Source organism: Psammomys obesus, unplaced genomic scaffold (assembly GCF_907164565.1).
Source record: "Psammomys obesus unplaced genomic scaffold, mPsaObe1.curated_primary_1811, whole genome shotgun sequence".
Taxonomy (NCBI): Eukaryota; Metazoa; Chordata; class Mammalia; order Rodentia; family Muridae; genus Psammomys; species Psammomys obesus.
Window position 1 is genome coordinate 7,696,793 of NW_026596125.1, and position 26,929 is coordinate 7,723,721.

General features: G+C 44.5%; 1 protein-coding gene across 1 annotated transcript in view; it reads left to right on the plus strand.

Annotated features, from left to right (window-relative positions):
* Cfap58 (cilia and flagella associated protein 58) overlaps positions 1–26,929 on the plus strand; it is a 108,453-nt gene that overhangs the window by 17,690 nt on the left and 63,834 nt on the right. Inside the window, exons 9-13 of the mRNA XM_055591752.1 lie at positions 1,218–1,409; positions 16,419–16,580; positions 17,214–17,360; positions 23,359–23,499; positions 24,476–24,699. Coding sequence (XP_055447727.1) covers positions 1,218–1,409; positions 16,419–16,580; positions 17,214–17,360; positions 23,359–23,499; positions 24,476–24,699 — 866 coding nt within the window. The remainder of the gene's footprint in view (positions 1–1,217; positions 1,410–16,418; positions 16,581–17,213; positions 17,361–23,358; positions 23,500–24,475; positions 24,700–26,929) is intronic.

The window sequence follows — 26,929 nt, forward strand, 5'->3', positions numbered from 1 at the left end:
TGACTTCTGTGTCTGCCTTCTTTCATTCAGGAGGCTGTTCTCAACTTTTATCAATATGGCAGCACATAGGAGAACTTTATTCCCTTTTATGGCCAAGTAGTGTTTCTCTGCATGGACATATCATGTTTTTCTGCTGCTTGTCACTTGGAAGACAGTTTGTGTTTCATTTTTAGACTTTTGTGAATAAGGCTGCTATGAAACATTTGCTTTTTTAAAAAAAAGTTTTATTTTACTATTAATTTGCATGTAATAACTACATACTTTATTTGAGATATAGAGGGATGTTTCATGCTTCCATACGTTGCTTTAGGATCAAGTCAGGGCAATTAATTTACTTATCACTTTAATGTTAACATAGTAATCTCTTTTGTAGCAAGAATGTTCATAGTATTCTCTATGTGCTTCCATTTATTTCAGTGGTGATATAAGAGTAGATTTATTCATATGTTTATATGAACATGTGTTTATTTATTGTTCATATGTTTTATTTATTGTTCATATTGTTCATATGTTTATTGTTCATATGTTATATACAGGCATTTGCATATCTATCTATCTATCTATCTATCTATCTATCTATCTATCTATCTATCTTCTTATAAGAGGACTTTATTTTTCAAGTACTCTATCATTTAGCCACATCCTTAGTCCCTGCATTTGTCTTTTGAGACAGCCTACACTAGTCTCCTGGAGCACTATATAGTAGAGACTGGCTTTGAACTCTTGATCTTCCTGCCTCTGCCTTCTGCCCGGAGTGCTGGGATTACAGGTTTGTGTCCCAGTACTGGGCTCACCTCTGCACTCTTAGTAAGCTAGTTTTATTTTACTTTGTAGTCAAAGCCCGGTTTAGGTGATTAAGCCTGTTGTTCAGTCTAAACGATGTAAAGGCCAGAGCTGGGATGAAGGCGGATCCCAATCTTGGCTCTGCCACTTCCCTGTGGTGTGAGCTCACTGGCACATACCTTTACTCTTCAGCCTCAGTTTTGCTCTGCTAAACAGGGAATAACACAGGGCCCATTTGGAATGTGTTGATTTGTTAGTGCGTTTAAGCATGCCTTGTGCAAAATTCACATAACAGACCCTTTGTGATTTATAGAGCCTATGATAACTTGATTCATCCCAAATACAAGACATCTAATTATTTTTGAATGAACTAAGCTCCAGGTTCTTCAAACACTGGGAGTAAGACACCTGCTTTCTTTCTGTTTTTTTTTAAGAATATGCTTAAAGCAATCGGTTCGACTCAGAAGCAGGTGGAAATGGTGAAGCTCCATGAGCAAGCCAAGAAGAACCTGGAGGAGGAGATCCAGAACTACAAGGACGAGGCCCAGAAGCAGAGGAAGATCATCTTTCAGCTAGAGAAGGAGCGAGATCGGTACATCAACGAGGCCAGTGACCTCACTCAGAAGGTGCGTCGCCACGGCAACTGACCGAGCAACGGGGACCAGCTCTTCTGTGCTGTATCTCTGATCACCGTAGACGGTGGTGGGTGGCTCGTTCAAATTTTTGCCTATGGTTTGCATGCAGGTTTAGGACTTGCCATGGATCTGATTCTGGGCCAAATTGTGGCATGGACCATGCTCCTGCCCTCTCTCCTCTCATTTCTGCCCTTCATCTCCTTTTCTTGTGGCGTCTTCCTTGTCCCCATTGCCTTGCTGTGCGACAACCTGTTTGCCAGTGTCATGTTTCTGGCATTGTCCTAGTTAGGGTTTTGTTGTTGTGAAGAGACACCATGACCACAGCAACTCTTATAAAGGAACACATGTAATTGGGCCTGGCATACAGTTTCAGAGACTTAGTCCATTACTGTCATGGCAGGAAACATTGGTGGCAGGCAGACATGGCGCTAGAGAAGGAGCCGAGAGTTCTACATTTTGATCTGCAGGAAGCAAAAGGAGACTGTGTGCCATACTAGGTGTAGCTTGAGCATAGCAGACCCCAAAGCCCACCCCCACAGTGACGCTTCCTTCAACAAAGTCACACCTACTCCAACAAGGCCACACCTTCTAAAAGTGCCACTCCCTATGAGGCAAGCATTCAAACACATGAGTCCAAACCCATTCTAAGTGCCACAGGCTTCATCATTTTTGTATTTACCTCATGTCTGTCCATGGTGCTCTTGTCTCCTCAGAACAAGGAAGCTGAGCAAGTTAGGAGAAAAACGCCTAATTAACTGATGTCAAACTGGGTCATGAGTACTTCCTGCCCTCAGCATCAGTACTTCCTGTCCTCCGAGGCCCTGTGTCATATCTTCAAAGAGCATTTTTATTTCAGGGCAAGGATGAATCTATAACTCCACCTTAGAGGGAAACACTTTGGGTAGCTGGCTTCTAGATCTCTCTCTCTCTCTGTAAACCGCTTAGAGGGAGAAGAACATAGTGACATGGAGGATCTGAGATTGGGCTTTATTTTCTTTGCACATGGCTGGCATCAGATAAGGCCATTTAAACAGTGGCTGTCTGCAGTGCACTCTCTGGTAAATGGCCTACAGCAGAGATTCCTAAATTGTTTGCCCTCACAATGCCTCTTTGCCCAGGATTTTTTCCTTGGCCCCAGATACATAGAAATATAGATAAGTATGTAAACCAAACATTGACTGATAATAAATCACAAGTGCATTTCAAAGCTCTTCTTTGGTATACATCTGATGTTATCATTTCTTAAAGGTAGAAGCCAATTTGCATACTGATGAGATGGATGTACTTGTTTAGTTTAACATAAAGAATAAAATCTTGGCTGAATATTTAATACTGTAGAATATAAAGCATCCTTAATGTTTCCCAGAGTTGATTGCTACTTTGATTTTCATAATTGTCGAAGCTGGTTTTGCCACTCCACATAAATACATAAAAAAATGGCAGAAATATGTGAAAGGCCATTTCAGAAGTTGTTAGAAACTGTCTTAATCCCAAGTCAAAATTCATGTAATGATTATTTTTAATGAAATTCAGGTCAACAACTCAAAACAGCAATTAAAAAAACCCAAACGTTCTAACAATACAATTTCACAGATATATTGATACTTACATGCTGAGGAGGGACAGTAGGAAAATATCAAGTATTTGTTTTTCCACAACGGTTATGTAAGGGTACAAAAGTTTCTGTGCACAAAACAAAACAAAAACAATAAAACAGAACAAAAACCACCATAGTCTGAGACATACAACAGTTTCAGATCTGAGCTAAGGGGCTCCAATCACAGCGCTGGTGCTGTGTGTGTGATGACACGCGTAGCGCAGAGTGCGCATGCCTAGAACCAAGGCTGCCGCAGTGTCCGCTGGTGCTGTGGGCATAGTGCTGAGTGAGCATTCTCAGAGCTGTGGCAGCGAAGCTACAATACATATCATGGGCAGGTACCACCAGAAGCACCTGGGCTTCCCTGTGCCTTTCATTTCTAGTTAAGTTGTGTCTATGTGTGTGGTTTAGATTTATTTATTTACTCTGTATACTGTGTTCTGTTTGCATTTACACCTGCACCCCAGAAGAGGGCACCAGATCTCATTATAGATGGTTGCTGGCACTTGAACTCAGAGCCTTTGGAAGAGCAGCCCGTGCTCTTAGCCTCTGAGCCTTTGCCCCACCCTCTAATTAAATTTTTAATGGTTTAGTTTGTGTGTGTCTGAAGAGACGTATGTGTTCCACATTGTGCCTGGTGCCTGAGGAGACCAGAAGAGAGCATGGGCTCTACTTGAGTTGGAGTTATAGATAGTTGAGAGCCACCAAGTGCATGCTGAGAACTGAACCTGGGTCTTCTGCAAAAGCCACAAACGTTTTAAACCATGGAGCTGTTGCTCCAGCCTCCTTTAACTAATTTTTGGTTATTGTACTTTCAGAATCCTTTTAGGGTATTGTGTGTCCCCCTAACCCCCGCTCCTGTCTCCAACTTTCACTTGGATTCAACCCACAGTTTTGCAAAGAGCATCTGGAACAGAACCCCAGGGATGGGGTGGGAGCTCAGAAAGCGCTATGATGCTAAAAAGAGAATTTGGAGAAAAGACTCATTTAATTTCCCTTCCCCCCACCCCTCCCCGGTCCCTGCCTAGCAAAATGCTGCCTTCTATGGCAATGTTAACCTGTTTTCCTGCTTGTCAGTCAAACCTACTGTGAATTCTGTAGTGTTGACCAATGCTTAAGCTTTGCTTTGCTGTCTGTTTGAGCGTACTCTCAGATGATAAAGGGATTGTATACATAGAGGGGGAAGCGAGCACTGGAAGTAAGAAATCAGCCTTTCCTCACTGAGAACAAACTGAGACTCACAGGGGCAGGTGAGGAGTACCGGCACAGTGCTGCTGTGGGTCCCCAAAGGACACGCACACTCGAGAGCAGGAGCCTTCGGAGTAGAGCACATTTCATTTCTGACAGGTCCGTCTACCCTGGTTCATCACATAGATGACCTGAGAGGAGCTGGGAGTGGCTCAGCATCTCTCCCTCCTATTCTCCCCTCACTGGGGTCTGTGTCACCAGAGAAACCCTCAGCATCACTCTGAGCACTAGTCAGGGATCTCGAGGGGAACAGAATGAGTAGGAGGAATGTGTAATGTGCTTACAGGGATTGAGAATTTCTACGTCTCCATCCGTGGGCTGGAGGCCCAGGAAGGCTAGGGTGCACGTCAGTGTGCATTTGAAGGCCCCAAACCAGGGAGCTGATGGAGGAAATCCCAGTGTGGACTTCCTTCAAAGGACACAGACAGGGCATATTTGATGCCAGGTTTCTGCCAGTGCAAAAATAGTTCATGTTTGGTGAAGTACCTGGTACTCATTGGTATGAAAGGTACAGTTGTATCAGTCAGAATATAGGGACATAAGAAAAGTCACAGGAACTGGGAGGAGCTTGGGTGCAGACAGCAGTGGGAGGAGGGGGGAGAGACTGAGAAAAGGATGGGCCCAGATGACGTTGATGTCAGGCAGAGGCTTGTCTCTTCTGGAAGGAACAACAGAAGGGCGTTGTCAGGGGAGGAAGTCCTCTGCTCAGAATAGGGATGCCAGTTTTGGCCATAAGCTCTCCTCTGAGCTCTGAAGTACAAGGCCTCGTGACATCTCTCATAATAACCCTGTGGCTGCAATGGGACTTGGAGGGTGTGGAGGTGTATGGGGCAGACAGAGGGTTGTGAGGGATGCAGAGGGACGTGTTCTAGAAAAACAGCTTCATGCACAAGAGGCAAAATGCCAACTGAGATCCCAGAAGGCGTTGAAATTGGGAAGCTGATGAATAGTAGACATGTAATTCCTTCACAGACTCACTAGGGAATATTGGGAGGTTATGGGATTTCTTAGTGCTCAGGCAGCTTACAAAAGAGAGTGTTTAATGGGACTTGCAGTTAGGGTTAGAGTTAGAGTTCATGATGGCAGAGCAAAGGCATGACAACAGGGGTAGCTGAGAGGTGAGTGAGGGAGATAGAGGTAGAGATATTGATAGATAGATAATTAGACAGAGAGAAAGGCATAGGCTTTTAAAACCTCAAAGCCCACCCTCAGTGACACACCTCCTCCAAAAAGGCCATATCCCACAATCATTCCCAAAAGTTTCACCAGCTGAGGGCCAAGAACTCAAGCATATGAGCCTATGGGGACCATTCCCGTTCAAACCATCATACCCAGCTTGTGGTTATTGTTAAGGACAGAGTGACCCCGCAGGATATAGGACCATCATCTGGGGTATGAGTTCAAGAAGGCATCACTTCTAGGAGAAAATAAAGATGCAATAAAAACAGAGTTGGAAAGTCAAGAGATGAGGAGGACAGAGAATAGAAACCAAGCTTCGGAGAGTCAGTCTCTGATGGTGGAAACAAGCCCCACATCCACTCAGTGATGGGAAAGCCTTGTTCAGAGCTTTGTGCATGCTGGACAACCATGCAGTAACAAGACACCCTATAGACTGGCTCCGGAAGAAAGCTCCTTTGACTGTTACAGGGATGAAGAAAAGCACTGGGTATTCAGGCAAGGGAAGTGCAGAAACCACATTGCCCCTCCCCCCATAAAAACTGGAGCAAGAGTGGAAACTCTGTGACTGTATTGACAGTGATTGTCTCAGGGTGGAGGAGGTTGGCTTCTAGTTTCTGCTGTTCATCTTTTTCAAGACTTCTTGATATCCTTGTGTTAGCCACTTTCCTCACTGCTGTGATCAAATACTTGGCAAAGAAAGTATTTATTTTGGTTTACAGCTGAGGGTGCTGTCCATCATGGTGAGGAATTCATGGCCACAAATATCGAGGGAGGCTGTTTACATAGCATTTGCAGGCAGAAGCGAGAGCAATGAATGCAGTGACTCAGCTTGCTTTTTTCTTGTTGTTCAGTCCAGGACCCTAATCAATAGAATGATGCTCACATATAGGACGTGTCTTCTTCATGGCTTAATTAATCTGCCTAGAAAATCCCTCATAGAGATGCTGGAGGGGTTGTCTTCTAGGTGACTCTAGATCTAGCCAAATTGTTAAGTATTAACTTCCACACAGGTGTGTATTACTTTATTATCTGAACAAAAACAGACAAGTAAACAACAACAATCCCTAAACCAGTTGGGCCGTGGAAGTGACTTGGTCAGACCTGAGTTTGGAGCTCCAAACTTGAGAAAGTGGATGCAAGCTTGAATTCTAGAATGCAAGCAAAAGACTGAGAGTCATAATTCTCCAAATTAAGGGGTGAAGACAGGGTAGAAGCCAACACACAGCCAACCTGGTATGTGCCTGCTACCACAGTGCCAGGGTTGTGGAGCCGAGAAGATACCTAGGCACTTTCTGGCTTCCCAGTCTAGTTGAATCAGTAATCGTCAAGTTCAGTGAGAGACCATGGCTCAAGAAGAAAATTAAGGTGGAGAAACTGTTGAAGAAGACCTCAGAACTGAGCTCTTCCCTCACGTGCTCATGCTCCTGCATGCACTCTTGCAGACATACACACAAGTAATGTTAAGACACTTTCCCATTCTTCTTTTCTAATTCTTTATTGATCACACTTCATTCTCTTTGTATCCCCTCTGTGGTTCCCTCCCTCCTCCCATCCCAGTCCCTCCCTTCCTCCCCTCTCTGCACGCTTGCCCCTCCCCAAGTCCACTGATAGGGGAGGTCTTCTTTTCCTTCCTTCTCACCCTAGTCAATTAGGTCTCATCAGGAGTGGCTGCATTCTTCTTCTTCCTTTTTTTTTAATCACTTGTTTGTTTTTTTTCAATTAACTGTTTTTGTTTAAGATTTATTTTATTATGTAAATAATGTTCTGTCTGCATGTACATCTGAATACCAGAAGAGGGCACCAGATCTCATTATAGATGGTTGTGAGCCACCATGTAAGTGCTGGGAGTTGAACTCAGGACCTCTGTAAGAGCAAGCAGTGCTCTTAACCTCTGAGCCATCTCTCCAGCCCACTTTCCCCTTCTTTTAAGGACCAATACAATTCCATTTTCACTAAAGTGCCTCATTAAAAGTGATTGTTTTTCCACTTTTTCTTCTAACAGATTTAGTGTATCTGTTTTATGGACTTTACTTTTGTGCAGGGTGGTAAGTGTGGATCTATTTGCATTTTTTTACATGTGGACATCTGGTTAGACCAGTACCATTTGTTGAAGATTTTATCTTTTTTCCATTGTATGGTTTTGGCTTCTTTGTAAAAATTCAGGTGTCGGTGGAATGTGGGTTTATTTCTGGGTCTTTGATTCAATTCCATTGATCCACCAGTCTGTTTCTATGCAGTACCATGTAGTTTTTATTACTGTTGCTTTATAGTACAGCTTGAGATCAAGGATGGAGATACCTCCAGAAGTTCTTTTATTGTACAGGATTGTTTTAGCTACTCTGGATTTTTAATTTTTCCATATGAAGCTGAGAATTGCTCTTTCAAGGTCTGTAAAAAATTGTGTTGGTATTTTGATAGGAATTACATTGAATCTATAGATTGCTTTTGGTAGGATGGCCAATTTTACTATGTTAATTCTACCGATTTATGAGCATGGAAGATGTTTACATGAACGCATCGGCACAGGAAGCAACTTCCTAAACAGATCTGAGAGCTCAGGCTCTCAGATCAACAATCAATAAATGGGACCTCATGAAACTGCTTTACATTTCTGTAAAGCAAAGGACATTGTTAACAGAACAAAATGACAGTCTAAAGACTGGGAAAAAATCTTCATCAACCCCACATCTGATAGAGGGCTAATTAGAATATATAAAGAACTCAAGAAATTAAACACCAGCAAACCAAGCAATCCAATTAAAAAATGAAGTACAGAGTTAAACAGAGAATTCTCAACAGAGGAATATTGAATGGCAGAGAAACATTTAAAGAAATGCTGAACTTCCTTAGTCATTAGGGAAATGCAAATCAAAACAACTCTGAGATTCCATCTCACACCCATTAGAATGGCTAAGATCAACAACTTCAAGTGACAGCACATGCTGGAGAGGATGTGGAAAAAGGGGAACCCTCCTCCACTGCTGATGGGAATGTAAACTTGTACAACCACTTTGGAAAACACTCTTACACTTTCTCAGAAAACTGGGACTATCACTATGCTACTATAGTAGCTATGCTACTCCTGGGCATATATTTGAAAGATGCTCAACCATACAAGGACATTTGGTCAACTCTGTTCATAGCATCTTTATTCATAATAGTCAGAACCTGGAAACAACTTAGATATCCCTCAACTTAAGAATGGATACAGAAATTGTTGTACGTTTACACAATGGAGTAGTACTCAGCAAGTAAAAACAAGGAAATCACGACATTTACAGTAAAGTGGATGGAACTAGAAAAGATGAGGTAACCCAGAAGCAGAAAGACATGCATGGTATATAATATATGATAAATATACTAAAATCTGTACACCTAAAGAAGCTAAACAACAAGGAGAACCTTAGGGAAGATGCTTAATTCTTATTCAGAAGGGAACACAGGATAGGCACCGGAAGTAGTAGAAAAGAACCTACAAGATGGGAGCCTTCCTCAGATGTCCTCTAAAAGACTCCACCCAGCAGGGATCAAAGCAAATGCAGAGACTCACAGGCAAACTTTGGACAGCACACAGGGAGTCTTATGGAAGAAGGGGGAGATAGAAGGACCTGGAGGGGACAGGAGCCCTATAAGGAGACCAATAGAGCCAAAAAAAGCAAGGCCCAGGGGGCACTGCAGAGACTGTTGCATCAACCAAAGACCATGCATAGAGAGGGTCTACACTCACTGTTCAGATGTAGCCCATAAACAGCTCAGTCTCCATGTGGGTTCCCTAGTAAGGGGAGAAGAGAGTGTCTGTGACATGAACTCAGTTGCCTGCTCCTTGATCACTTCTCCCTTGTGGGGCCACCTAGCCAGCCCACAGAGGAAGAGGATCCAGGCAGCCCTGATGGGGCCTGATAGGCTAAGGTCAGAGAGTAGGGGAGGAGGACTTCCCCTATCAGTGGACTAGTGGAGGAGGAGGGTGAGACAGGGAGGAGGTGAGGGAAGGGGCACACACAAAGAGAATAAATTGCAAATAACAACAACAACAACAATAATAATAATAATAAAGTGATTGTTTTTCAGGATTCAGTCTCCCCTTCCCCTGATCTGTATTATCCTCTGTAGTTGTCCTGTCTGCCTCAACCTGCTCATTGACTTCTTCAGGGCACACGTCATTCTGTTTTGAGATCTTCATGAGTTATTTGCTAAACAGGCACTCACATGCTTTCTGAAAGGATGAGTGGAAAGCACAATAGGAAATTCATATGAGCAAGTGAAAACTCACTTTTAAGTGTCTAGATTAAATCATTCTTCAGTAATGTATTTATGATATTTAACACTAGGGGTCTGCACTCCCTTAAATTTTGTGCAAAACATGCCACTCTCATGGGTGATCAGATCCGAATTTTCTTCAGCACTTGCAGCTCTGAGTGACGCCTGGATTAACCTCCTCTTCTGGACTGCCAGCCTGACATTAATATGTGCCCTCTGGTTCTTTGAGTTTTATCACAAGGAAGGCTGAGTCTCAGATTCTGAAAGCCCTGTAGTATATTTCATTAATTTAACCTGGCGTTTGCAATGACAGAGAAGATCCCCCACGGTGCCAGGATTGGATAACTCAGCACCCCAGTCCTTTCGTAATGTATCTTCGCCAAGATTTGTCATAAAAATGTTGCATGATATACAAGCAGAAGTCTCTTTGGGATTTACAAATAAGCACCCTTTCCTTACTCACGGGCCCTGGACTGGACTGACATTGTAGTGGAAGGATACAGCCTGGGGTTGCTTGCATATGACTCTGGGATGTGGCTTTGGCCCTGGTGGGAGCCACATGCTTATCATCTTTTAATTAATATGTTCTTCACATGATAGAAGACATGCAAAAGATACTTGATCATGCAAGATCACTTTTCCCTCTACTCAACTACTGCCCTGACACACACAGGAGCGCGCGCGCGCGCACACACACACACACACACACACACACACTTCTAAGAATTTGTGGGACAAAGAGAGGGAAAGGTTATTTGAAGAACCGTCAGATGATCTCCTCCAGGGTTTCAGCACTTGCTCTCCTCATTTGTACTCTTATATCTGGAGGAAGATACAATCCCTGTCCTTCACAATACATGCATGAGCAAAGGTACCCCTACACAAGTCCAGCCTTCACACACACACACACATGCACTCACATACACACACCATACAAATACAAAATAATGTTCACAAAGTGGATATTTTCATAATGAAATAGACTCCTCCTTTTGATATTAATTTGTATTTTATATATAGTATTTTAAAATTAGAGACACAGAAAAGGCACGAAGGAGACATACACAAATTGTAAGCTTTCTGTGTGAGAGTGGGAGAAGCGGGCCGCATCTTGCTCCTCTCCCCTCAACCAGGACTTAACTTTCAGAAAAATCAAATATATTAGTTCAGTGCTTGTATTAGATACACATGACACCGCATAATCCATCATAATACTGGATTAACATTTACTTCATGATTACTGCCATGTGCTAGGCACTTACAGGATGCTACAAATGTGTATGCTCTCACTGAAATAAAAACACAGCTGTATCTCTCTAAGCTTGAGAATAAGGCAGGAGAGCAGGAAGAATGAGGACAAATTTGGCTGTGGCTGGGCACAGTGGTCTCTTTTGTTTTCAGAGACTTTCCCACTTCATTAGAAAGGCAAAGGCGGTGTCAGCAGGAGTATGTAGCCACTGAGGCGGAAGCTGACTGTACTGATGTCTCATTCTCATCATACCTAGGCAGAGGCTTCCAAAGCCAACGACCCACTTCCACTTGGCCTCTCCGTGTGATGTGGCCTTTCGGTGCTGCGCTTTCCCACCCTCTTCTATTGATTTTTATTTACTCTTACTTCTGTTTGGCAGGTTGTTTGATGAGAAAGAGAAATGATAGGAGGAGGTTACAGACATGGACTCTGACCCTTGTCTGCACCGTAAGCGTTTTCTGTGCTCCTCTGAAGGGGCGTGCAAATGCTGGCAGCTCTGATTCTCGGACTGTAATAAAACTTACTAGACTTGAGTGTGATTGATCTCAGGAGTCGGTTTAGGGCATTTGGAAGTGCAATCAATTAGCTAAGCTACAGCCTCCCAGCTGCCCCCTGGCTTCTCTGACACCTCACTTTTAACAGCTTGGTGATGAGAAGCTGGGCTGATGCATAGCATCCCAACACATTTACCCCACTTGGGGGTTATGAACTTCTGCGGGACATTGGTTTGAATGCTCTGCATCAGAATAAATGGAGTCTGAATGCTTAGAAATAAATTGATTTGCAAATTGTCTTTTCCCTTAGCTTCAGTACTTGCTGTTTTTTCATTGTCACTTAAATTTTTCTCATCCTCTTGATATGATGATGGATTCCCATGGCTCTTGGCTTCAGGAATCCAGAAGTGAACCTGTGATTCTGTGCACTGTTGTGTGCAGAACGATGGCCTGTGCTACTTGGATGCTTGAGGAAAGTAATGTCCTTGCTAGCATCCTCTCTCTGGAGCATTATTCTGTCTGTGCAAAGGATCATTCTTGTTATAACATCTCTCAAAGTGATTGAACAAGCGATTTTTTTTCTGTTCTCTGATGCGCTGCTAGATATTCTGAATGCTGATGATGCTGTTCAAAGCAGTTTCAATCTTCTCGTTTCACTGACCCAGTGAGAATGATGTCTTATTGGTAAAGAGGCCAAATCAGTGCCTTCCTGTCTTTTTCTTTCTTTCTTTCTTTCTTTCTTTCTTTCTTTCTTTCTTTCTTTCTTTCTTTCTTCTTTCTTTCTTTTGTGCTGACAATCAGATAGCAGATCCACTGATGAGTTGAGTTCCTAACATATATTTTAACTACAAGGTTGATGTTTTATGAAGCTGCCTACTGTTTATTGTTAAATATTCAACAATGCAGACTATAGCAGTGCTGGATGAAGTAATAGAATTTCTTTTTACTCCAGACTATCCACAGACCTACTTCCAGACATCCTTGTCTTTACTTTAAAGACAAGTTAGGGCTCTTTGAGGGCCCAACAGCCCATCCAAGCCACTGCCCCTAAGTCTGCATATAATTTTCGTCTGGACATTTTCTGTCTGTACTGACTGAATGCTGGCAGTAACCACCAAATAATAAACAATGGCACAATCCTATCAAATGCTTTGCATCACTCTTAATTACATACAGATAATTCTTATTTTATACAATTGTAGTGATAGAAGCTATGATTGTGTCTTCTCTGTGTACAGACCTAGGAAAAACTGCCACTCATGCACTTGTGTGATTTTAGGGTGATGGTGATAGCTGTTGCTTTACAGATGTAACTCATTGATTCCACAGTGTTTGGGTATGAGCTGAGTCTGTGGGTAGGATGGCTGGGCACTAAGAACAATGAGGCCGTTGTCATGACCTGTGCAGATCATTGCTGTTTCTGCTTGGATGAGATGTATAGGTATATCCTCAGAAGTTATCCAGCGGCTTCCCCGTGCATACCTCAACCAGTGCACATCACTGATTTTAAGCATTCATTGAGTAACCATTCTGTAGTGAGGTCACTCACTAGAGGCAAGCTTGCGGGTAGGAAATGTGTCTTGTTCTTCCTCGCAATGTTCACGCTTTTATAGAGCCTTCTGTAGTCAGGTCCTCAGTCTGCATTCACTGAGCGGATGAGCAAATAGGCAAGGGAGTGAATGAACATGAGGGACTTAATGAATTTAGTGAATTTATGAATGGGTGTGTGAATGGACGAATGGGTGAGTGAACCAGCAGGTGTGTGAGTGAGCGAGTAAATGAGTGTCGAAACATGGCCGAAAGAGTGATGCATGGTGAACATCGCCTTGGGGAGCTGAGACAGAGGCTCCAGGAGAAAAGGTCGAGGGCCTTTTTTCTCAAGTTCATTTTGTCTCTTGGTTTGTTCTTGGACATGATCGCATGCCTCCAAGGACACGCTGAGTGCTGTCTTCAGTGTGGCCTGAATCTGGATATGGCCTTCTGCCTTGCTTTCATGCTTTCCCAGATATCATCCTTAGTCCTTGCCATGCAACTGTGCTTAAATTGGTCTGTCCTGAGAAAGTCCTGCGAAAGGGCTGCTTTGCTAATATTTAGTATGCGCGTACAGGTGTTTATTTACATTTTTTTCTGATCATGTTTCTCTGAGCTCAAATAACCTTTCTTGGATCATTGCTTTCTTTGTTACATTCATGTATAAAAGTACACTCTTACTGCAGTTAGATTGTCTGTAGTATTAGACTGCGGTCCCCCCCATTGTTTTTTTTTTTAATTTTTATTAATTACGCTTTATTCACTTGTATCCCCCCATAAGTCCCCCTCTCCTCCCCTCCCGATCCCACCCTCCCCTTTCTTCACGCATGCCCCTCCTTAAGTCCATTGATAGGGGAGGTTTTCCTCTCCTTCCTTCTGATCCTAGTCTATCAGATCTCATCAGGAGTGGCTGCATTGTCACATGTTGATGAAAGTTGACAGGTGAATGAAGAATGAATAGGTGAGTGAGTGAATAGGTGAATGAATGAATAAGTAAGCAAATGAATGCATGAATAAATTAGTGAATAAATAAATAGGCGAGTGGGTAAGGGAGTGAATGACCAGGTGAGTGAGCGAATAAACAGAAAGGCCTTTCATTTGCTTTCTGAAACTAGCAAAAACTTTGATGTTAAAATTGAGCAGAGACATTGCAGGCCTATACTACTTAAAAAAAAATCCATAGGAAGGTCCTAAATGAAAATTTAACAGACTAAATTCAATAGCATATTGAAAAAAAATCATCTACTCTGACCAAAGAGGGTTTTTCTGTAAAAAACCAAGGCAGTTTTCTACTAAGGAAAATGGCGCGGCAGTGTGGGGCTGTACAGTATCACAACCGTTTTGGAAAGCAATCTAGCAATATGCACTCAAGTTAAAAATGTCTATGTCTCATGAGCCAGCTCTCTCACTCCTGGGAACCCGTTCCCCAGAAGCGAGAATGCGAGGATATGAGAATCCTTGTACAAAATGGTCATTGCAGCCTCGCTCCTGGCAAAAGTGGGACTAAATGATTGTGCATCGTCATGTGATTGACTGTGTGACGATACACACATGCATAGTGCCGGACATCCAGGAGAATGACGAGAGCTAGTCAATGCGCTTTTCGAGAGGCAACCGTCACGTGCTGAGAAGCAAAGGGCGTGGAAGCCTGTACCAAAAGATGTCATTTGCCTAAAGAATGAAAACGAATCCCCAAAGTGGAGAATAGAAAAGGGAAGGAAATCCCTGTGCTGCAGCCTTGCTAGTTGGGTGACTTTGGACTTTTACTCATTTTGACTTCAAGTTTTCTCGTTATAGGATGCCAGTGAAGATTAAATGACTTGAAACACGTGAAGTGCCAGGGAATAGAAAATAACTGACAGTTGTGAGTTATTATCGCAGCTATTGTTTGTTGTCATTGACCTGTGTGAAAAAATGCAAAATTCAGGAAAAAAAAACCATGAAAGACACCAGATTGTTAACCTCCTTACGTGTTGTGGGGACAAGGGGCTGACATGAGATGAAGGGCAAGGGTGCCCACGTAAATAGAGAAAAAAGCCTGCACTTCAAAGTTATGAACTGAATTTAAATTCTGGCGCTGGGACTATTATAAAGAAATTCCGTATTCTTAACAGAGCTCTTTATTAGTCAGCGTAAGACATGAATCGACTCTGGAAGGACACCATGGACTTGGTGCACGCGGAAAGGCACGCACTGAAGCTTACCTAACTCTCTGCATGAGGCGCTCAACAGGCCCCTCCCTGTTCTAAACAGTAGCCATTGTCAGGCCTGATGGGAAAACACTACAAAGCGGCTATTGACATGTCTTCTCTGAAATCCTAATTCCACACCAGGCGATAAGGGAGAAACAAAGTGTCCACAGTGCAAAACCTTGGCAACATGTTGGTCACAAGTAGCGCATGCCTGGATCTCAGGGCTGTGAGCCTGGCCCTTTCCCACCTTAGGTTCTAGCAAACGCTGCTTCCTCCGAGGAGCCTGCTGGGCTCATGCCATTCCAGTGTGTCCTCATCCCTCCATTTTGTGCCACGGCACTCCTGCACTGTCAGTTATGACCACGGAGAGAAGTTCACCAGAATGTTGTGGCCTCTTAAAGATTTTTGCCTTTTCAAAGTGCTGGCGTTACTTACATTGCAGTTTAATCAGTTGTCTTCCCTCTGGTAAAAAACATTTTAAAGGCATTTAAAAACTAAGTTTTCCTTTAAAACGAGTCGGTTGCACGGCCATTGCAGCAGAGTCATGATTAGGGAGTTTCTTCTTCATGAACGAGTCGTGGAGAGAAACTGGGTCAAGCTGGGGTCGGGCCTTGTTTCTCGTCCTTGTGGAGGGGACGTGGTGGTGACATGCCCTCTTGTCCTTCCTAGGAAGGGTTGCATGCATGGTTGATGGCATTTTTATGAAGTCTGCCTAGCTTCTCTAATGGAAAGGGCTTGACATCCGCAAGACGGAGTTAGATGGCTATCAAAGGCTGCCTCACACACACACAAACAAGCACACACACAAACAGAAAACAAAACAAAACAAAACCCTCACAGTGCGCCTGAGCCAGCAGTCTTGCGAATAACTAAGCTCCTCTTTTTCCTAGTGTTCAGCATGCTAGCTTCTGTTGGATTCATGGCCGCCCCACCCTCTTTTTGTGTGTGGTGATTGGTAGACATTCCCAAAATGGAATTGCTCCCCTGTTTATGATCTTGGAAAAGAACTGCTGTTCGGCCTTCATCGTTGAGCACTGGTGTTGTGTATGTAAGTTCCCGGCCCTCACTGGCGGCCCTTCGTTTGCCGTGTCGTGCTAGAGCAGTCATGGTCTCTCCGGCTTTCCAGTGCTGCTCCTCTAGCATCCACGCTTAGATAAAACAAAAACCAAAAAAACCCACTTCATTTCTCCCAAAGCTGTAAGCACAGATGGGCTGTTTAACTGTGTTCAAATACTTTCTCCCCCCGCCCCCCAGGTCCTTGCACACATGGAAGACATTAAAGTCCGTGAAATAGAGATCTTTGACTACAGGAAAAAAATCGCTGAATCCGAGACTAAGTTAAAACAGCAACAAAACCTGTATGAAGCTGTGAGATCAGACAGAAACCTGTATAGCAAAAACCTGGTGGAGGCGCAGGTAGGCAATGTGCTTGTGTCTTTACGTTCTGGTTTGTCTCCACACTGGGCTTAAAGTGCTTTCCGTTGTCTGGTGGCAGCGTGAGACAAGTCTAAGAAATCCTGCTCAATCTACCTGGGAACGGGAGTGACACAGCGCAACAGGCCACAGAGAGCACGGCCTCCTTTAACCTGTTACGTAGGATTGCTGCTGCGCTCGGGGTGGCTTTTAAAATGGTTGGTGGTAGCTGCCAAGACTCGGAGCACGGCTGCACATTTTTCTTCTTTCCTTGTAGAACTTGGCTTTGGAATCTCTTTCAAATGACTTTGGTGCCTCTAATTTCCTTAGTCAAAGGATGCAGTGTGCATAGGCGCATGCATGCAAGTTCTCGAGAGTGTGTGTGTGTGTGTGTGTGTATGCTGGCACGTGTGTGCTGCCTGTGGCGCTGTTTATATATTGTGTGTGTTTCATGAGCCTTTTCTGTGCCATTACAACAGGTACTTTGACACTGCCGGGCACAAGAGACAGAGGAATAGCCTAAGTCATATCTGGTCAAGATTTCGTCCGGAGGGCTCTTAAATAAATAAGAACTTCCACATGGAGGAGGATGTCTGCTTGTCTGGCTTTCAAACCTTGCTTCCCTTCTTCCGTCAGGATGAAATCACGGAGATGAAGAGGAAGCTGAAGATCATGACGCACCAGGTGGACCAGCTGAAGGAGGAGATCTCCGCCAAGGAGTCCGCCCTCGTGAAGCTGCACCTGGAGCAGCAGCGCATCGAGAAGGAGAAGGAGACTCTGAAGGTACGGGCTGTGCGCCGGCACCCTGCGGGCAGAGGCAGCTCCCACTCACTGAAAGCATCGAGCGGCAGGGGGAGCCAAGGAGGGCTGCTTATAGTCTCGGTTGCTAATCTCCAGAAGCCAAGCACATCAGGTGCCAGGAGGATTACCTTTGCCATTTCAGCCTCAGCCTCTGCACACGTGCTGGTCCCAGTGGAGCGGAGGAGGGGAGTGGGGAGGGGATGTGCAGCTTCTAGCTCATTTTTGATCACCATGCCTCAGTGGAAGAGAAGCCAGCAGGTTGTTAATGCCCAGGAAGCCCTTGACCTTACAGGCTAGCTACCACCCATTTGCATTCACAACCCATGTTGAGCCCTGTGCTCCTACCCAACATTTCCAGACTCCACTCTGCACTTTTAGCAAGAGGATTGTTGTCTGGTCCTCATCACTGCTCCTTGTGTGCAGGTGACTTTCCTGTCTGCAGTATTGCTGTCTCCTGTGCAGCTTCACAGTCTGACTTCGCATCTGGTGGTCTCAGACATTGGCAGCCTCTCCTTCAGGGAACACCCGTCACCATAGATATTACTAAGGCACACCTGTTTATTGATTTACTTTATTTTCATGATTCTGGGGAATGAACCCAGGCCCTTGTATATTCAAGGCAAACACTCTACTACTGAGCCTTTGATGTTTTGAGACAGGGGTCTTGCTAAGTAGCCCAGGCTGGCCTCACACTCATGAGCCTCCTGCCTGTACTTCTTTAGTTCTGGGATCACAGGCAGGTGTCTCCACATCCTACCAGGTTAGGCCTTTAAGCCTACTAGTTCAGAACACTCTGCATAACTGAGACAATATAGGATAGATTGCCCTTCTACGTCACTTGACCAAAGAACTAAAAAGAGGAACATCTAAGAGAGTGGTGGAGTTTGGATATAAGAAATACATATATACACAACACTTACAGATGCTTAAGATCCACCTGCCCCTTTAAGCAAGTTAGAGACAGAATACCATGGCTTCTGCAAACAGTGGCTTTAAAATGTGCATCCAATATCACACAGTTTCATGACACGTTTTCTTAATTCTAAGATGCTATGGTTTGAAATATGCACTCTTAATTTAACAACGGGCTTGGCACCCTAATGATAGGTTTTCATGGAAATGGAACTGTTGCATTAAATTAATTTAAGGCACATTTGGTTTGAGAAAGATTAAACTATAAAAAAGTGTCTTTATAAAAAGGATTTGGTAATTGATATATTTATCCAGGACTTTCATCTCCATCACTCCAGCTCATGAAAAAGAATGGAAAATTCCTCATTAAAGTTTATTGATATATAAAGAACTTTACAAAATTTAAAAATATCCTGGAGCTTTGTCCTTATCTTTGTTCAAAAGTAATTTAAATGGGGGACAGTTTGTTTTATCCCAGAGTCAGTAGCAGGATGGGGCTTAGTTAGTGTTGAACAAATTAGAAAAAAAATCTCATTATAAACCTTGCTGCACCAGGGGCCTCTTGGACCACATTAGCAAGGCTTCAGTGTAATAAGCCTTGCTAATTGGTGTATCATCTCTTTCTCTTGGAGGATGCATTGATTCTCATCTCTCCTTCCCAAGTGATGCCCGATTCAGAAGCGTCCACAGTGGAGTCTGAGCTGGAACTAAATGCCTACACAGAATCTCACTCTAGAATGAACAGCATCCCATACAAGGGGTCAATTACATCCAATCCTTGGAGTTTGTTGTCAAATAATATCTACTTCAGTGGTGCCCTCCATCATTAGGCATCTACAAGCATAGCACCAGAGAGACATCCTAATAAAACACGGGGCAGTAGGTTGTGAGTTCATGCATCCCCAGGCAAGCAGAGTGGGTAACTAGTAGACACTGGGGTGATTAAAAGGCTTCTGCTCTGGAGGGGAACTCCGAATGGGGAGTCTCAGGTCTGGAAGGCTTTGGTCAGTGCTTCCAGGAAGGTGAGGGTTTGGATGTGCTGTGGAAGTGGGATTAACTAGCTTTTCTTGGTGAGGTAAGCATGAAGAACAGAGAAAGAATGTTTCTTAGCTGAGGCTGTCCAAGGGTGACTTGTCATGGTGCTGTGACTGTGAATAACTCTGGCCCATCGTTAAGCCTGTTTGACATCCCTTAGAACAATCTGACGGCTCACATGTAAAGTTCCAGCCTGTTGACTGCTTTAGACTTAGAATCTGGCTCACATTTCCACACAGGTCTCTGAGTTGCAAGTATCTTCGGTTTGAGAACTAAAACCTCAGAGGAAAGAGCAGATTTTCTGGTAGCTTTGCCCCCACAGATATTTATTTTTTATTCTACAAAACTATGTGGGCACATAATCCCTTTGGAGGAGCACAGCCTGACAGCTCACTGGGTTATGAGATATGTTTTTATAGGACAATCCAGCCCACTACGTCCCAAAGCCTCTGGACAGACCTCTAGACAGACAGTTGTCATAAGCGGCCATCTTCACCCCACTTACTCACTCCCATCATCTACACAGTTTTGCCCTTTGCTCTTCTCTGTTGTCACCAGTCTCTAATGACGAGGGATCATAGACACAGTCAGCGCATCACACCTCTGACAGCATGCCAGCAGATCTCTGTAGACCGGGTTCTATCTGCGTCTCTCTTTTCATTGTGCTGGAGTCTTGCTTCAACCACACTGAAGGGGCGAGCTCAGTTCTAACAAGGCTCTGGATGCTGTCTTTCCTCTTCCCAATCATCCCACATCTGTCTGACAGCATCTTGATTCTCTGTGAACAATGCAGCAGCAAGGTCTCTGCCTCCAGAGCTCACTAGTACATTAAGGACTGCCTCAGGGTACCATATCCTTCCTCTTAGTGATTCTGTCCCAGGACATGAATGGGGAGCTGTCACCCATGGGGGAGGGGTGAAGAAAATGGATAATTATACCTGTGGCTGAAGACTTCAGGTGATTCGTGCATGAGCTCGTGAGACTCTCTGGCTCTTGAGATGCGATTTATGCCCGGAGTCATATTTGATGATAGTAAGTCCATGAACACTGGCTGCAAAATCGTATAAACCTTAAGGTAATTACTGAAGGATGTGTCCAGTCATCTCATTCTAACCGCCTGTCACCTGTGACACATTTGGCAGGTGCAGAAGCTTCAAGCCCAGCGTCAGGATGTTGCCTGATGGGTGCACAGCGGTTGGGGACATAGAGGTGGTTGTCACCCTCCCTGAGAGGCAGCTCAGATTCACAGCTGCTAACTGTATCAGGCCCTAGCTATTTTGTTGATGTTAACACTTGCTGCCAGTGCCGAATGCCACGTCTTGTTTACAGCCCATAAATTTATGACATAAGGAGACCACTCAGAATTCTGATCTATTATGAAAAAAGCACCCAGCAAGGCCAGATGCACGGCTGGTTTTACATTTCAGACAGATACTTTTACACACCGTTGATTGCATTTTAATATAACAAGGGTTTCATTTTGTTCTGCTGACGGATTCTGATCCACTCTTGGCACTTAGGAATAGAGAAGCGAGTGTACAGATATGGGAAAATAAAAGTTTTATGAAGGGAAGCATGAGCCAAACAGGTATTTCATTGCTGTCTTCGCTGTCACCTTAAATGATTATGGAACCAGGAGGAACCGGTTCTTCATGCTTTTTTCTAATAGGCACTCCCCTTGAGTGGTAAACACTAGACTAGATCTTTTCTCAATCAGCTTTTTTTTTTTGCTTATCCCCGAATCAAAACATATTTCATCAATGAACTCACAAAATGTCATCAAAGAAACCCCTGGTTGTACTTAATATGTATCCTGTAATTCTGAGAGCAGTGTCTCTTAGTGCTTGGGAAAACTGCAGTATGATACTTGTGACTCCTGACCTTCATAGGCTAGAATCAGGCCTTGGGGTCAGTTGGGTGCCTTATAAGCTTCCTAATGTCTTGCTAAGCTAGGGTGTGGGGGTCCCAATAGTTTCTTGAAGGAATAAGCAGGGTGAGGGCCATTTGTAGCAAACCACGCCCACACTGGAGACCTAATATCATCCCATCACTACCCTTGTGATTGTAGGCACGGGGGGGGGGGGGAGGAACAACACAGAACTCCTTTCTTCTTTCCCTCATTCCTTTACTCTATGCTAACTGGTCAGTCGTCCTACTTGTCCTTCCTGGCTGGGCATGGAACCTCCCTAGACACACTCCTTTTCTTTAACAAAGGACGCTGCTTCCTTGATGCATACTCTCCCCGTAGTATATTCAGAGGCCCTTCCTAGGCCTGCCCAGCTGTTTGTCTGCCTCTTTTCCTCCTAATCCCAATCTAGCCCTCTAATCCAGCCACATGGGGCACTGTTCTGTCTGCTCAACGCAGCAGATGTTTCAGTTTGCCGGAGCTGGGTTCGCAGGCCCTGACGGTTGGAAGCCTCCCTCCAACACACACTCCTCCAGCTGGGCGTCATATGTCACCTGCCAGGGACTTGACTCTTCTTCTCTGTCAACCCCAAGCAGGCATGTAAGCTCCGTCTTGTGTGCGCTCACGCCCTTTCCTACACCAGCAGATGGCATGGGCACGAGGCTGTTAGCTCTATCAGTCATCTTCAGTGGGTAGTGAATACTGTCTTACTCATTTTTTGTATTTGATTTGTAACTCCTGGATTCAGGCAGTAGACAGAACACAGGTTTCTGCTTTGAAAGATCCTGCTTTGAATATCTAAACATCACTACTTGCTAACTCAGTGAGGTTGGCTAACTTATGTGCTTCCCTTTGTCTCTGCGTGGGACACCCCGTATGATGCCTGGGTTGGTGTAAGCCGCTTGCATGCTGTGCAGCAGATAGTAATGGCTTTGATGGGGGCAGGTGGAAATTTCACTTTCCTGACTTAACAGCTCCTTTCTCCATTTTCCTGTACTTTTCTCCACTGCCTCTAGTTAACCTTGACTCAGGTGTGAGCTCTGGAAGAAAGCATCCCTGAGGTCTATTCACTGACTTCCTGTAATACCAACTAGCTGTCTAAATGATAGAAAAGATACTGGTGTGTGTGTGTGTGTGTGTGTGTGTGTGTGTGTGTGTGTGTGTAGGTGCAGGCTGGGAAGGTAGTCAGGGAAGTGCTTCTTGGGCAAGCATGCTAGTTCAGTCACTAGCACTCATGGACAAAGCTGGGCACAGTGGCACACACATGCAATCCTGGTACTGAGGCGTTAGGAACAGGTGGATTCCTGGGGCTTGCTGGCCAGGTAGTCAAATTGCTGAGCCCTGGGACCCAGTGAGAGAGAGACCACCCATGACACTGGCCTCTGGCTTCCTCACAAATGAGCATTTGCATACACACAAACACACACACACACACACACACACACACACACAGTAAAATAGTAAAAAAAAAAGTAAATAGTAAAAAAGGATACAGAAAATTGTTGGCCAGACTCACCAGTGTTCATATTATTTGCCTACTACTTCCATGTCATACTTTAGCTCTGCACTGGAGACGTCTCAGAATGTCTTTTACACCGCAGCATTCCTTCTGTCCTATCGAGATGTTTTTACAAGAGAGACGCGGAGCTGTTATTTTTGACCAGTTTGATTCACCCTTGAAATGGCCCTTCTCTTAACAGTGCGTGTGCTGGTTGCGGTAGGACCACGAGGGAAGCTGGTCCCTGTAGAGACCTCTGCACGCACACACTCCTCCTGAACTCTTCTTAGTGAATTGTGGCAAGGGTGGGGGAGGCTTGGATTCCAGTGAGGCTTCTTCTACGCTTATACAGAAGAGTGATAGGAGACCCTTAGGGCACAACTTCCAGAACAAACAAGATCGCTGTAATGGGCATTGCCAATTTGCTGGGTCTTAGTGGCTATGTGTACATGCACGCACACACACACATGCACACACGCACGTGTACATGCACACTTTGGGTTGTGATTGTGCTTGAACTCTGTCGAATGCAATATGAGTTGAAAGCATAAGGAGCATGTCCGTGCAGCCAGATCCAGCCACGTGGCCCTGCTGGATGCAGTATGTCTGAACTGTCCACTCTCCGTCAGGCTGAGCTGCAGAAGCTGAGGCAACAAGCCCTGGAGACCAAACGCTTCATCGAGAAGCAGGAGGTAGAGGAGAGGAAGCTCTTGCGCATCATCGCCGAGGCCGACGGGGAGCGGCTGAGGCAGAAGAAGGAATTAGACCAGGTAGAAGCTTCTTGTCACACCCACTAGCAGCTGCGCGTCCTTTGCGCTTTGCAAGCCTTGTTTGAAGATCAGCCATGGAGTCCTGGGCTGACCGTGAAATAATCACCCATTCCATTCCCAGTTATGAGCACTTCTTGTTGTCAGTTATTCTTTCAAGCACAGGGACACACTGGCTAATAAAGCCATAGGCCCTTGTTTCCAGGGACCTTCAGCTCAAATGCAATACTGTTCATATACCACATAGATATCATACATAATAGCTGTTTATAATTACATGATAGAAACTCGAGTGTGGAATCTTGGGATTAGAGATTTTACGGTCTCTCTATGTAGCCCAGGCTGGCCTTTAATTGCTTACCCTCTTGCTTCAGCCTCCTGAGTTTTAGGATTCAGATTACAGGCTTGTGTCAGCATATTCCACTATAAATCAGAAATCCAGCTGCTTTCAGGGTCCTGTCAGGGAGAAGTTGGTCAAGTGTGATATGTAAGAAGTGATGGAACTTGGCATGAGCTTGTGTACCAGAAAAGTGTGCAGATTTAAACATTTTAAAAGCTGGGTTGGTGGCTGCTGGAGCAATGGCTCAGTAGTTAAGAGCACTGGTTAATCTTCCTAGAGGATCAGGGTTCAAGTCCCAGGATCCACACAGCTGTCTCTGCCACTCCAATCCCAGAATATCTGATGCATTTCCCCTCTTTTGGCCTCTGTAGGCACTGCACACACCTGGTACGCAGACAAACATGTAGGAAAACACCTATGTACATAAAATAAATATATTTAAAAAATTATCAAAACAGCTTCAGACCAAGCATTACGGAGTTATCGGACCATGGCTCTGACGACTGGAGGAGTGCCGTGTTGAGTATCTTATGGCATGTTTCCAGCGTCCTGCCCACGGGGCACATGTGAATGGAGTGGGTGCTGCTGTCGTGGTGGAGAGGGAGAGTTCTTTCATCCCAAGTGGCCGTGTCTTTCTAGGTCATCAGTGAGCGAGACATCCTGGGGTCTCAACTGGTTCGGCGCAACGATGAGTTAGCCCTGCTCTATGAGAAGATCAAGATCCAGCAGTCGGTGCTGAACAAGGGGGAGACCCAGTACAACCAGAGGGTGGAAGATATGCGCATCCTCAAACTGGAGATCAAGAAGCTCCGCAGGGAGAAGGGGATCCTTGCCAGGAGTGTGGCTAATGTGGAGGAACTCAGGTAAGAGGGGTCGTGGGGTCTGCGGGAAGCCCCTGCAGATGACTTTGTCTGGGGCTTTGAAGGTTACTATTATTGTTATTATTATTTTAGCAAATTATGCAGAGTAGAGTTCACAAGATGAAAGGATGGTTGCCTGAGGACAACCTTTCCATAAAGCTTCCCCTGTGCTCATGTTGTGTCACAAAGACAGGCTGATCTCTTTCCAGGAGGTGTGGAGGGACAGCAAAAAATGGTTGGTAAAACACCCTTCTGGCTCTTTTGAAAGGAAATTTCAAATCAAAGTGCCAGTGCAACCAGTTAAATTCAGAAGAAAATTTTCCCTCCAATGAGTTCCTTGGGATTTCTTTAATCAGGCAATGCACAAGAGATGAACATCAATATTCAAGTGCTAGCTTGCTAATGTGTGCCCATCTTTTTCTGGCAATAACATATAGGTTGGAAAGAGGTGGAAAATTTAATTCTATTAGTCTTTGAAAAATCTGTTCCCTTAAAAGATGACCAAAGTTTCTACTTGACTTCTGATTCATCCTCTGTGGCTTTCACTTAGCTCACTTTTTTTTTTCCTTTTTCTTTAAATTTTGCATCACACAGGATCTGTTTTACCATATGGGTCATTGCAGGAAACTGAATGAGAGATCTGGCATTTCACTGGTGACTGTCCTTATCCCCCAGTGACTTGCAGAGGTGCAGCTTCTCCTTGGCTGCCTCGGGCAGAGGATACAGTTTGGGTCTGCCTCTTATATTAATTAGAAGAAAGGATGCTTCAGATGTTCAGATGCAGGAGTTGTGAGTGTGCTGCCATCAAAGATGGATCAGTCCTTCAGTTTTTGGACTTGTCTTTCAGATGATGAATGTAGTAATATTCATTCTGGGAAATGTAGAAAAGACACACAGAAGGGGTTAGAAACATTGCCTATAACTTTATTAGTCAGAGAGGCCACCACTGATGCCTCAGAGACAAGGGGCTCATTCTAAGTGGCCGCTGAATGATCTTAAGGGCTGTCAGTACATTTGTCAGCCCTGAGTTATTTTTATGACATACAAAAAGGACCAAATTCCATCCATTCCTAGTCAATATTGCTAGTTTGTTGATAATGGATTTTATTTCCCTTTCCAATGCGAGGGCAGTCTCGCAAAGGATGGGGGAAACATGCTTCCTGTCCACCAGCTGTGTGACCTCGAGCAAATTTGCTAAACGTCCCTGAGGTTTGGATTTGTAATTACTGTTGAAAGTAGAAACAGAGGCAGTGGGTCTCACAGAGTCGTCCCCCCCCCCCAGTCAGTTCTCAAATACGGTAGCTTGTACTTTTGCTTTCTCTTCCAGCGATGCTCTAGAAAAACAAAGTGTTAAAAATATGCTTTTAATTCCAAGCAGCTTGTTCTGCACTCCCTGTTGGGTGAACATCATGCAGTTAATTCTAATGGTTTGTCTTGTTAATGAGGGGAAGTTGTATTATTGGTTTAAATGAAGCAATTAAGTAAAAGAGATGGCTCCGTGTTAGCAATCTGCACACACACAGCAGATGAGGACAGATAGTAACGTCTTTATTACGTGAGTCAAAGCAAGCATTTGTTCCTTCTCCTCCCGACAAAGGTTCTGGTGAATAGAATGACTCAGGATACTGAGGGTGGCCGTGACAGTCTACCTATTAACTGGAGATTCCTGAAGACTTTAGAGACGCCTTGGGAACAGAGATGCCTCAGGGCTTTTTCAGCCCTCTGTGCCTGGTGGCTGTGGGACATAATGTGCTTCCTATGGCACAGCTCCAAACTCAGTATCTCCAAATCTCTTTGCACGTTAGAATTACCTGCAGGGCTTTTCAAAGCTATGAAATGCAGGCCCTGCACCAGACCCCATGGAGCAGAAGGCCTCTGGGAAAGGGGGCCAGGCAAAGGGATGTTGGGGAGGGAGCATGCTGGGTGATTCTAATCTGCAGAGAAGATGAAAGTAGGAGGCTGTCACTGGCGCTGGCGTGCTCGCTGTCAGGTGTAGAGCCTGCAATTTGCAGTGTTCATTTTGACTGCTACTCTGGAGACAGTAGCGCTGCAACACTGAAACACTGAAATGTATCTTGGGACTCTTGTGATTCACTGCCCGACCTGATTCCTTTCATTTGCTTCTAAATTCCCCGAACATTCAGAATCAACATCCTACAGGCTGCTGCTGTTCAGAGCCAAGGCAGTTCCTGAACTCCAGGTGAATCAGCGTCCTTTGTGACCTGCCTAGGTT